Source organism: Physella acuta, unplaced genomic scaffold, assembly GCF_028476545.2.
Source record: "Physella acuta isolate Inbredline_101_S28 unplaced genomic scaffold, ASM2847654v3 ptg000079l, whole genome shotgun sequence".
Lineage (NCBI taxonomy): Eukaryota > Metazoa > Mollusca > Gastropoda > Physidae > Physella > Physella acuta.
In genome coordinates this window covers 674,308-687,846 of record NW_026731599.1, presented here as the reverse complement: position 1 = coordinate 687,846, position 13,539 = coordinate 674,308, and the positions used below count along the sequence as shown (strand labels likewise).

The 13,539-nt window shown below is 47.2% G+C and overlaps 1 protein-coding gene across 1 annotated transcript in view; it reads left to right on the top strand.

Annotated features, from left to right (window-relative positions):
- The first annotated feature begins 3,848 nt into the window (after positions 1-3,848).
- Positions 3,849-13,539, top strand: part of LOC131954683 (protein FRA10AC1 homolog) — a 30,056-nt gene continuing 20,365 nt past the window's right edge. The window contains exons 1-6 of the mRNA XM_059318444.1: positions 3,849-3,931; positions 5,908-5,969; positions 6,327-6,410; positions 6,808-6,853; positions 7,115-7,191; positions 8,025-8,187. Of these exons, the coding sequence (XP_059174427.1) occupies positions 3,905-3,931; positions 5,908-5,969; positions 6,327-6,410; positions 6,808-6,853; positions 7,115-7,191; positions 8,025-8,187 (459 nt within the window). The 5' untranslated portion in view covers positions 3,849-3,904. The remainder of the gene's footprint in view (positions 3,932-5,907; positions 5,970-6,326; positions 6,411-6,807; positions 6,854-7,114; positions 7,192-8,024; positions 8,188-13,539) is intronic.

The window sequence follows — 13,539 nt, the reverse complement described above, 5'->3', positions numbered from 1 at the left end:
CCATCCAAGGTCTGCCACCATCCAAGGCCTATACCGAGGTCTGCCACCATCCAAGGTCTGCCACCATCCAAGGCCTATACCGAGGTCTGCCACCATCCAAGGCCTGCCACCATCCAAGCTGCCACCATCCAAGGCCTATACCGAGGTCTGCCACCATCCAAGGCCTGCCACCATCCAAGGCCTATACCGAGGTCTGCCACCATCCAAGGCCTATACCGAGGTCTGCCACCATCCAAGGCCTATACCGAGGTCTGCCACCATCCAAGGCCTGCCACCATCCAAGGCCTATACCGAGGTCTGCCACCATCCAAGGTCTGCCACCATCCAAGGTCTGCCACCATCCAAGGCCTATACCGAGGTCTGCCACCATCCAAGGCCTGCCACCATCCAAGCTGCCACCATCCAAGGCCTATACCGAGGTCTGCCACCATCCAAGGCCTGCCACCATCCAAGGCCTATACCAAGGTCTGCCACCATCCAAGGTCTATACCGAGGTCTGCCACCATCCGAGGCCTATACCGAGGTCTGCCACCATCCAAGGTCTATACCAAGGTCTGCCACCATCCAAGGCCTATACCGAGGTCTGCCACCATCCAAGGCCTGCCACCATCCAAGGCCTATACCGAGGTCTGCCACCATCCAAGGCCTATACCAAGGTCTGCCACCATCCAAGGCCTATACCAAGGTCTGCCACCATCCAAGGCCTGCCACCATCCAAGGCCTATACAGAGGTCTGCCACCATCCAAGGCCTATACTGAGGTCTGCCACCATCCAAGGCCTATACCAAGGCCTGCCACCATCCGAGGCCTATACCGAGGTCTGCCACCATCCAAGGCCTGCCACCATCCAAGGCCTATACCGAGGTCTGCCACCATCCAAGGCCTATACTGAGGTCTGCCACCATCCAAGGCCTATACTGAGGTCTGCCACCATCCAAGGCCTATACTGAGGTCTGCCACCATCCAAGGCCTATACCAAGGCCTGCCACCATCCAAGGCCTATACCGAGGTCTGCCACCATCCAAGGCCTATACTGAGGTCTGCCACCATCCAAGGCCTATACCAAGGCCTGCCACCATCCGAGGCCTATACCGAGGTCTGCCACCATCAAAGGCCTGCCACCATCCAAGGCCTATACAGAGGTCTGCCACCATCCGAGGCCTATACCGAGGTCTGCCACCATCCAAGGTCTATACCAAGGTCTGCCACCATCCAAGGCCTATACCGAGGTCTGCCACCATCCAAGGCCTGCCACCATCCAAGGCCTATACCGAGGTCTGCCACCATCCAAGGCCTATACCAAGGTCTGCCACCATCCAAGGCCTATACCGAGGTCTGCCACCATCCAAGGCCTGCCACCATCCAAGGCCTATACAGAGGTCTGCCACCATCCAAGGCCTATACCGAGGTCTGCCACCATCAAAGGCCTGCCACCATCCAAGGCCTGCCACCATCCAAGGCCTGCCACCATCCAAGGCCTGCCACCATCCAAGGCCTGCCACCATCCAAGGTCTGCCACCATCCAAGGTCTATACCGAGGTCTGCCACCATCCAAGGCCTGCCACCATCCAAGGCCTATACCGAGGTCTGCCACCATCCAAGGCCTATACCAAGGTCTGCCACCATCCAAGGCCTATACCAAGGTCTGCCACCATCCAAGGCCTGCCACCATCCAAGGCCTATACCGAGGTCTGCCACCATCCAAGGCCTATACCGAGGTCTGCCACCATCCAAGGCCTATACCGAGGTCTGCCACCATCCAAGGCCTATACCGAGGTCTGCCACCATCCAAGGCCTATACCGAGGTCTGCCACCATCCAAGGCCTATACCGAGGTCTGCCACCATCAAAGGCCTGCCACCATCCAAGGCCTATACCGAGGTCTGCCACCATCCAAGGCCTATACCGAGGTCTGCCACCATCCAAGGCCTGCCACCATCCAAGGCCTGCCACCATCCAAGGCCTATACCAAGGTCTGCCACCATCCAAGGTCTGCCACCATCCAAGGTCTGCCACCATCCAAGGTCTGCCACCATCCAAGGTCTATACCAAGGTCTGCCACCATCCAAGGCCTGCCACCATCCAAGGCCTATACCGAGGTCTGCCACCATCCAAGGCCTATACCGAGGTCTGCCACCATCCAAGGTCTGCCACCATCCAAGGCCTATACTGAGGTCTGCCACCATCCAAGGTCTGCCACCATCCAAGGCCTATACCGAGGTCTGCCACCATCCAAGGTCTATACCGAGGTCTGCCACCATCCAAGGCCTGCCACCATCCAAGGCCTATACCGAGGTCTGCCACCATCCAAGGTCTATACAGAGGTCTGCCACCATCCAAGGCCTATACTGAGGTCTGCCACCATCCAAGGTCTGCCACCATCCAAGGCCTATACCGAGGTCTGCCACCATCCAAGGTCTATACAGAGGTCTGCCACCATCCAAGGCCTATACTGAGGTCTGCCACCATCCAAGGCCTATACCGAGGTCTGCCACCATCCAAGGCCTATACTGAGGTCTGCCACCATCCAAGGCCTATACCGAGGTCTGCCACCATCCAAGGTCTGCCACCATCCAAGGCCTATACTGAGGTCTGCCACCATCCAAGGCCTATACCAAGGCCTGCCACCATCCGAGGCCTATACTGAGGTCTGCCACCATCCAAGATCTGCCACCATCCAAGGTCTGCCACCATCCAAGGTCTGCCACCATCCAAGGTCTGCCACCATCCAAGGCCTATACCGAGGTCTGCCACCATCCAAGGTCTGCCACCATCCAAGGTCTGCCACCATCCAAGGCCTATACTGAGGTCTGCCACCATCCAAGGCCTGCCACCATCCAAGGTCTATACCGAGGTCTGCCACCATCCAAGGCCTATACCGAGGTCTGCCACCATCCAAGGTCTGCCACCATCCAAGGCCTATACTGAGGTCTGCCACCATCCAAGGCCTATACTGAGGTCTGCCACCATCTAGCGTGTGCCAATATTATTTTATTACATTCTAGCTTTCCCCTGGCCTGCTCACCCCCAATATCTTATGTTAACCCCGTGGGTAGTAGTAAAAAGGTGTTAATGGCCTGATGTTATGCTGTCTTTTTGCCTGTCCTATGAGATGCTGTCTGGTGTCTGTCATCGTGATGTCAACCTGTACCTGTGCTGTGAGATCCTGTACAGTTCCTGTCGGCAAGATGCTGTCCAGTACCTGTCGGCTAGATGCTGTCTAGTATACCTGTCGGCTAGATGCTGTCTAGTATACCTGTCATGATGGCAACCGGAGGCTGTCGACAAGAAGCTGTTGCCCGTTCCTGTTATGTCGCTGTGTGTCTGGCTAGGTAGTTTGTGAGTACCGGTACTGGGTAGTTTGTGAGTACCAGATTCTGAAACATCACTATGACAGTATGAATCACTATGACCGGCGGTCACGGCTACGCTCACTCCAATGGCACAATAAATAGCTGCTGGTATGAAAATAATAAATACCATGTAAACCATTAATTGAAAATTTTATATATTCACAAACCCTAGCGAGCGCAGCGTATATGCTGTTTAATTTGCACGCAAGTCACGGTCCTCTACTTCTACTCTAGAGAAACGTTTATCTGAAAGTAAAATACAAGGCTTGTTCCAATTTAAATTTTAGAAACAGTGCATTGATGACATTCAAAATGTTGAATGTGTGGTGTGAACATTCATAGTAAACTGTATTTACTGTGAGCAGAAGTCCAAGAGCACCGTTCAAACTAAAAATAATTAATTAATAATTAGGGCTAAAGACTTCGAACCAAATTTGTTTTTCATCATTTTTCATTATTTTTTGGGTAACTAGTAAAACCAAAGTATTTATTTTTATTGACTTCATTGCTGAAAAGTTCAGACGAGCGAATGTTGAATGTTGTAGATCTATTATGGTTGATAAGATCGATTTCTCAGAGGTAGGTATTTTGATGAAAATATAGGCCTAAAAATTAGTTCTAATATTTATTAGTAATTCTCACTATATTTTAAATCTCTTTATTAAGTATTCTCACTACATTTTAAATCTCATTATAAAGTATTCTCACTCAATTTTAACGTTTACTAACGTCTAACAGAGTCCATAAGTATTAATAAGTAAAGTTTAAAAGTAAAGTTCCCCTTCCAAACCTGACGGCTATGGGCATGGGGCAAGTGAAGTAGAGTTCACCTGTTTCTGTGACCTCGGCATATGAAGGGATAGTGTGGTCAGCCGCCTTTACTTTCCCTAACATGAGTTAGGTACCCATCAGAGCTGGGTGGATGGTCTAACTAACTTGAACCCGGATTTGAATTCGAGACACATGGGTTAGCAGTCTAGCTCTCTACCGCAAGGCCACTCCGTCCCATAACAGAGTCCAAAGGGAATAGGGTGTTTTAGAAACAACTAAACTGTTTCTTTAATTGAAAAAAACTATCATTGAACATTGTGAGTCCTACTACACTGCTGCATAAAAAAACAGATTAATCTGATGTTACAACATGTAAATGACAGAGTCAGACGAAATTAAAATACTGCATCTTAGCCCCAAACGAGCTAGGACCATCAAATGTAGTGTCTGTTTGATTTGTTTATATCTAGTTTTCATTGGTATTGTTTCAGTAGAAAAATATAAAAAATTTAGTGAGAGATGATAGATGGGAAAAGAGAGCCCCTTACAGCTCATGGGTTGGCAACTTGATTTTAGGAAAACAATTCAGAGGAAAAAAATGCAGGAAAAGTCACAGGAAGAAAGTCACAAATGCGTATTTGCATGGAATTTGTTAATACTGTTATATATTATGCTAATCAATTTAGGATTAATTAAATGTAATGTAATCATTTGTATACATTTAGTGATATTTATAACACACATACAAGATTTTAGTATAAAGTTTGTAGGTTAATTTTAATTCTGTTTTACATTTACAGTATAATATTTAATAGAATTTAAAATAATGTTCAAACCTTGTTGGTTTCAATAGTGTTTTTTAAATACTAACTTTAAATTAGCCTGAAATAGCATAAAGGCAAATTAAATGTGACTTGCTGTCCTCAACTATTCACAACAATAGTTCAACCACATGTACTGCCTACATTTATCATGCTTATTACATAACAAAGCCTAGGATCAAAAGAGAAAGCCGGCATGGTACAAAGGCTGTGATTAACGCAAAATGTAAATAACACACAATATGGACGGACAAAGCTGCCTGAGGAGAAGACGACCATGATAAGGCCTACGGCAAAAACATGCAAACCCAATGATGAGCCTAAATTTATTTTAAAATAATTTTTCACAGCATCTTTAACTGAATAAGTAACCAATGTTGACATTGCTATGTACATTATCTTACAGTAACTTGTAATTGTTATAAAAAATAATGCTTTTAAAGTTTACAAATTTGCTACAGAAAAACTTAGCAAGCAAATTAATACGCCCCAAAATTTTACAATAATCAACAGTTAAGTCAAAATATTTTTTAGAATATTTTTGTGACTTATTTCTGTGACTTTATTACTATGACTTTTTTTCCAATAAAATTTTTTCTTTTGTGACTTTTTTGTTTTTTTTCCCTGTGACTTTTTTCCTTTCACCGGCAACCCAACTCACCCCTGTAGCTAATCCTCTGTCAGGTTACAATTCTGTCCGGCTACAATTCTGTCAGGTTACAAAAACTGTTGTGTAAGATGGGTCAGATGCTGGATCCAGAGGTTCATCTTTCATATTTTGCCATCTAGGTCAATAATTGACACTTGTGTAGCTAGGTCAATAATTGACACTTGTGTAGCTAGGTCAATAATTGACACTTGTGTAGCTAGGTCAATAATTGACACTTCAGTAGCTAGGTCAATAATTACCACTTGAGTAGCTAGGGTTGATTAAAAGCTTTGTTATAACTTGTATATCTTTAGGTGCCAAAAGATGTAGGAGATGAGTATGATTCAGCCTTTGAGTCGGAGATTAAATCTAAAAGGTAACACTAACTTTAGAATGGTTTCACACCCTGACTCCAACACTAACTTTAGAATGGTTTCACACCCTGACTCCAACACTAACTTTAGAATGGTTTCACACCCTGACTCCAACACTAACTTTAGAATGGTTTCACACCCTGACTCCAACACTAACTTTAGAATGGTTTCACACCCTGACTCCAACACTAACTTTAGAATGGTTTCACACCCTGACTCCAACACTAACTTTAGAATGGTTTCACACCCTGACTCCAACACTAACTTTAGAATGGTTTCACACCCTGACTCCAACACTAAATTTAGAATGGTTTCACACCCTGACTCCAACACTAATTTTAGAATGGTTTCACACCCAGGCAGGTTGACAAAGGCCTTGTGAAGGAGAGAAAAAGTCAAACCAAAGTTGCAAGCAAGCGTCAACTGGAGGATGAATTGATTAGGTAAGTTACAGAGTTAGATTGGTTACCACTAGGTAGGTTACCAGAGGTCGGTAGGCTATCAGATGTAAGTAGGTTACTACTAGGTAGGTAGGTTAGCAGAGGTAGGTAGGTTACCACTAGGTAGGTAGGTTACCACCATGTAGGTAGGTTACCATTAGGTAGGTTATCAGAGATAGGTAGGTTACCATTAGGTAGGTTATCAGAGATAGGTAGGTTACCACTAGGTAGGTTATCAGAGATAGGTAGGTTACCATTAGGTAGGTTACCAGAGGTAGGTAGGTTACCACTAGGTAGGTAGGTTACCACTAGGTAGGTAGGTTACCAAATGTATATGTATGTGTTCAAATCTTAAAGTCAGGAAATGTATACTTAAATCTGAAAGTGAAATTTATTTCAGAGAAGAGGGCAAAGCCTACAGATATCATGCAGTGGCCAAGGATGTTGTATCCTTTTTCTCATCTTTTCACCTGGGTGTCATACATTGACCTAGTTTCATAGTTTCACCTGGGTGTCATACATTGACCTAGTTTCATAGTTTCACCTGGGTGTCATACATTGACCTAGTTTCATAGTTTCACCTGGGTGTCAGACATTGACCTAGTTTCATAGTTTCACCTGGATGTCAGACATTGACCTAGTTTCATAGTTTCGCCTGGGTGTCAGACATTGACCTAGTTTTAAGATTTGACCTTGACAAGCAGTAGTACAGCAGGCATAAAGAATACATCAACAACTACCTGCACTACTACGGTGGCTCGCAGGTGGACCTAAGGAGGGACACGTAAGACACATTCAGACAGTTTTGTAAGACTGAGACAGTTTTGTAAGACTGACAGTTTTTTTTAATATATATAATACAGTTTAATGACAGGTAGAAATTTAACCGACAGGTCAACACATAAATAAATGATAAAGGTTGATGTTGTCTAGTTTAAGTTGAGGGACAGATGATGTCTAGTCAAGGGACAGATTATGTCTAGTCAAGGGACAGATTATGTCTAGTCAGGGGACAGATTATGTCTAGTCAGGGGACAGATGATGTCTAGTCAGGGGACAGATTATGTCTAGTCAGGGGACAGATGATGTCTAGTCAGGAGACAGATTATGTCTATTCAGGGGACAGATTATGTCTAGTCAGGGGACAGATTATGTCTAGTCAGGGGACAGATGATGTCTAGTCAAGGGACAGATTATGTCTAGTCAAGGGACAGATTATGTCTAGTCAGGGGACAGATGATGTCTAGTCAGGGGACAGATGATGTCTAGTCAGGGGACAGATTATGTCTAGTCAGGGGACAGATGATGTCTAGTCAGGGGACAGATTATGTCTATTCAGGGGACAGATTATGTCTAGTCAGGGGACAGATTATGTCTATTCAGGGGACAGATTATGTCTAGTCAGGGGACAGATTATGTCTAGTCAGGGGACAGATGATGTCTAGTCAGGGGACAGATGATGTCTAGTCAGGGGACAGATTATGTCTAGTCAGGGGACAGATGATGTCTAGTCAGGGGACAGATTATGTCTATTCAGGGGACAGATTATGTCTAGTCAGGGGACAGATTATGTCTAGTCAAGGGACAGATTGATGATGAAAATGTTGTCTTGGTTAGGTCAAGGGACAGACGGGATGCAGATGTCATCAAAGACAACCATCAATTTTTATGGGAGGAAGATGATCCAGTGGACAGTTGGTTAAGACATATTACATCTACCATCCTGTCTCTCCATCTACCATCCTGTCTCTCCATCTACCATCCTGTCTCCATCTACCATCCTGTCTCCATCTACCATCCTGTCTCTCCATCTACCATCCTGTCTCTCCATCTACCATCCTGTCTCTCCATCTACCATCCTGTCTCTCCATCTACCATCCTGTCTCTCCATCTACCATCCTGTCTCCATCTACCATCCTGTCTCCATCTACCATCCTGTCTCCATCTACCATCCTGTCTCTCCATCTACCATCCTGTCTCTCCATCTACCATCCTGTCTCTCCATCTACCATCCTGTCTCTCCATCTACCATCCTGTCTCTCCATCTACCATCCTGTCTCTCCATCTACCATCCTGTCTCTCCATCTACCATCCTGTCTCTCCATCTACCATCCTGTCTCTCCATCTACCATCCTGTCTCCATCTACCATCCTGTCTCCATCTACCATCCTGTCTCTCCATCTACCATCCTGTCTCTCCATCTACCATCCTGTCTCTCCATCTACCATCCTGTCTCTCCATCTACCATCCTGTCTCCATCTACCATCCTGTCTCCATCTACCATCCTGTCTCCATCTACCATCCTGTCTCTCCATCTACCATCCTGTCTCCATCTACCATCCTGTCTCTCCATCTACCATCCTGTCTCCATCTACCATCCTGTCTCCATCTACCATCCTGTCTCCATCTACCATCCTGTCTCTCCATCTACCATCCTGTCTCTCCATCTACCATCCTGTCTCCATCTACCATCCTGTCTCTTCATCTACCATCCTGTCTCTCCATCTACCATCCTGTCTCCATCTACCATCCTGTCTCCATCTACCATCCTGTCTCTCCATCTACCATCCTGTCTCCATCTACCATCCTGTCTCTCCATCTACCATCCTGTCTCCATCTACCATCATGTCTCTCCATCTACCATCCTGTCTCTCCATCTACCATCCTGTCTCTCCATCTACCATCCTGTCTCTCCATCTACCATCCTGTCTCTCCATCTACCATCCTGTCTCTTCATCTACCATCCTGTCTCTCCATCTACCATCCTGTCTCCATCTACCATCCTGTCTCTCCATCTACCATCCTGTCTCTCCATCTACCATCCTGTCTCCATCTACCATCCTGTCTCCATCTACCATCCTGTCTCTCCATCTACCATCCTGTCTCTCCATCTACCATCCTGTCTCTCCATCTACCATCCTGTCTCTCCATCTACCATCCTGTCTCTCCATCTACCATCCTGTCTCTTCATCTACCATCCTGTCTCTCCATCTACCATCCTGTCTCCATCTACCATCCTGTCTCCATCTACCATCCTGTCTCTCCATCTACCATCCTGTCTCCATCTACCATCCTGTCTCTCCCTCTACCATCCTGTCTCTCCATCTACCATCCTGTCTCCATCTACCATCCTGTCTCCATCTACCATCATGTCTCTCCATCTACCATCCTGTCTCTCCATCTACCATCCTGTCTCTCCATCTACCATCCTGTCTCTCCATCTACCATCCTGTCTCTCCATCTACCATCCTGTCTCCATCTACCATCCTGTCTCTCCCTCTACCATCCTGTCTCTCCATCTACCATCCTGTCTCCATCTACCATCCTGTCTCCATCTACCATCCTGTCTCTCCATCTACCATCCTGTCTCTCCATCTACCATCCTGTCTCTCCTTCTACCATCCTGTCTCCATCTACCATCCTGTCTCCATCTACCATCCTGTCTCCATCTACCATCCTGTCTCTCCATCTACCATCCTGTCTCTCCATCTACCATCCTGTCTCCATCTACCATCCTGTCTCCATCTACCATCCTGTCTCTCCATCTACCATCCTGTCTCCATCTACCATCCTGTCTCTCCATCTACCATCCTGTCTCCATCTACCATCCTGTCTCCATCTACCATCCTGTCTCTCCATCTACCATCCTGTCTCCATCTACCATCCTGTCTCTCCATCTACCATCCTGTCTCTCCATCTACCATCCTGTCTCTCCATCTACCATCCTGTCTCTCCATCTACCATCCTGTCTCTCCATCTACCATCCTGTCTCTCCATCTACCATCCTGTCTCCATCCACCATCCTGTCTCCATCTACCATCCTGTCTCCATCTACCATCCTGTCTCCATCTACCATCCTGTCTCTCCATCTACCATCCTGTCTCCATCTACCATCCTGTCTCCATCTACCATCCTGTCTCCATCTACCATCCTGTCTCTCCATCTACCATCCTGTCTCCATCTACCATCCTGTCTCCATCTACCATCCTGTCTCTCCATCTACCATCCTGTCTCTCCATCTACCATCCTGTCTCTCCATCTACCATCCTGTCTCCATCTACCATCCTGTCTCTCCATCTACCATCCTGTCTCCATCTACCATCCTGTCTCTCCATCTACCATCCTGTCTCCATCTACCATCCTGTCTCCATCTACCATTCTGTCTCTCCATCTACCATCCTGTCTCCATCTACCATCCTGTCTCTCCATCTACCATCCTGTCTCTCCATCTACCATCCTGTCTCCATCTACCATCCTGTCTCCATCTACCATCCTGTCTCTCCATCTACCATCCTGTCTCTCCTTCTACCATCCTGTCTCTCCTTCTACCATCCTGTCTCTCCTTCTACCATCCTGTCTCCATCTACCATCCTGTCTCTCCATCTACCATCCTGTCTCCATCTACCATCCTGTCTCTCCATCTACCATCCTGTCTCCATCTACCATCCTGTCTCCATCTACCATCCTGTCTCCATCTACCATCCTGTCTCCATCTACCATCCTGTCTCTCCATCTACCATCCTGTCTCCATCTACCATCCTGTCTCTCCATCTACCATCCTGTCTCTCCATCTACCATCCTGTCTCTCCATCTACCATCCTGTCTCCATCTACCATCCTGTCTCCATCTACCATCCTGTCTCTCCATCTACCATCCTGTCTCTCCATCTACCATCCTGTCTCTCCATCTACCATCCTGTCTCTCCATCTACCATCCTGTCTCTCCCTCTACCATCCTGTCTCCATCTACCATCCTGTCTCCATCTACCATCCTGTCTCCATCTACCATCCTGTCTCCATCTACCATCCTGTCTCCATCTACCATCCTGTCTCCATCTACCATCCTGTCTCCATCTACCATCCTGTCTCCATCTACCATCCTGTCTCTTCATCTACCATCCTGTCTCTCCATCTACCATCCTGTCTCCATCTACCATCCTGTCTCTCCATCTACCATCCTGTCTCTCCATCTACCATCCTGTCTCCATCTACCATCCTGTCTCTCCATCTACCATCCTGTCTCTCCATCTACAATCCTGTCTCTCCATCTACCATCCTGTCTCCATCTACCATCCTGTCTCCATCTACCATCCTGTCTCTCCATCTACCATCCTGTCTCCATCTACCATCCTGTCTCCATCTACCATCCTGTCTCCATCTACCATCCTGTCTCCATCTACCATCCTGTCTCCATCTACCATCCTGTCTCCATCTACCATCCTGTCTCCATCTACCATCCTGTCTCTCCATCTACCATCCTGTCTCTCCATCTACCATCCTGTCTCTCCATCTACCATCCTGTCTCCATCTACCATCCTGTCTCCATCTACCATCCTGTCTCTCCATCTACCATCCTGTCTCTCCTTCTACCATCCTGTCTCTCCTTCTACCATCCTGTCTCTCCTTCTACCATCCTGTCTCCATCTACCATCCTGTCTCTCCATCTACCATCCTGTCTCCATCTACCATCCTGTCTCTCCATCTACCATCCTGTCTCCATCTACCATCCTGTCTCCATCTACCATCCTGTCTCCATCTACCATCCTGTCTCCATCTACCATCCTGTCTCTCCATCTACCATCCTGTCTCCATCTACCATCCTGTCTCTCCATCTACCATCCTGTCTCTCCATCTACCATCCTGTCTCTCCATCTACCATCCTGTCTCCATCTACCATCCTGTCTCTCCATCTACCATCCTGTCTCCATCTACCATCCTGTCTCTCCATCTACCATCCTGTCTCCATCTACCATCCTGTCTCCATCTACCATCCTGTCTCCATCTACCATCCTGTCTCTCCATCTACCATCCTGTCTCCATCTACCATCCTGTCTCTCCATCTACCATCCTGTCTCCATCTACCATCCTGTCTCCATCTACCATCCTGTCTCTCCATCTACCATCCTGTCTCTCCATCTACCATCCTGTCTCCATCTACCATCCTGTCTCTCCATCTACCATCCTGTCTCCATCTACCATCCTGTCTCTCCATCTACCATCCTGTCTCCATCTACCATCCTGTCTCCATCTACCATCCTGTCTCTCCATCTACCATCCTGTCTCCATCTACCATCCTGTCTCTCCATCTACCATCCTGTCTCCATCTACCATCCTGTCTCTCCATCTACCATCCTGTCTCTCCATCTACCATCCTGTCTCTCCATCTACCATCCTGTCTCCATCTACCATCCTGTCTCCATCTACCATCCTGTCTCCATCTACCATCCTGTCTCTCCATCTACCATCCTGTCTCCATCTACCATCCTGTCTCTCCATCTACCATCCTGTCTCCATCTACCATCATGTCTCTCCATCTACCATCCTGTCTCCATCTACCATCCTGTCTCCATCTACCATCCTGTCTCTCCATCTACCATCCTGTCTCCATCTACCATCCTGTCTCCATCTACCATCCTGTCTCTCCATCTACCATCCTGTCTCCATCTACCATCCTGTCTCCATCTACCATCCTGTCTCTCCATCTACCATCCTGTCTCCATCTACCATCCTGTCTCCATCTACCATCCTGTCTCTCCATCTACCATCCTGTCTCTCCATCTACCATCCTGTCTCTCCATCTACCATCCTGTCTCTCCATCTACCATCCTGTCTCCATCTACCATCCTGTCTCTCCATCTACCATCCTGTCTCCATCTACCATCCTGTCTCTCCATCTACCATCCTGTCTCCATCTACCATCCTGTCTCCATCTACCATCCTGTCTCCATCTACCATCCTGTCTGTCTCCATCTACCATCCTGTCTCTCCATCTACCATCCTGTCTCTCCATCTACCATCCTGTCTCTCCATCTACCATCCTGTCTCTCCATCTACCATCCTGTCTCTCCATCTACCATCCTGTCTCTCCATCTACCATCCTGTCTCCATCTACCATCCTGTCTCCATCTACCATCCTGTCTCTCCATCTACCATCCTGTCTCCATCTACCATCCTGTCTCTCCATCTACCATCCTGTCTCCATCTACCATCCTGTCTCCATCTACCATCCTGTCTCCATCTACCATCCTGTCTCTCCATCTACCATCCTGTCTCCATCTACCATCCTGTCTCTCCATCTACCATCCTGTCTCCATCTACCATCCTGTCTCCATCTACCATCCTGTCTCCATCTA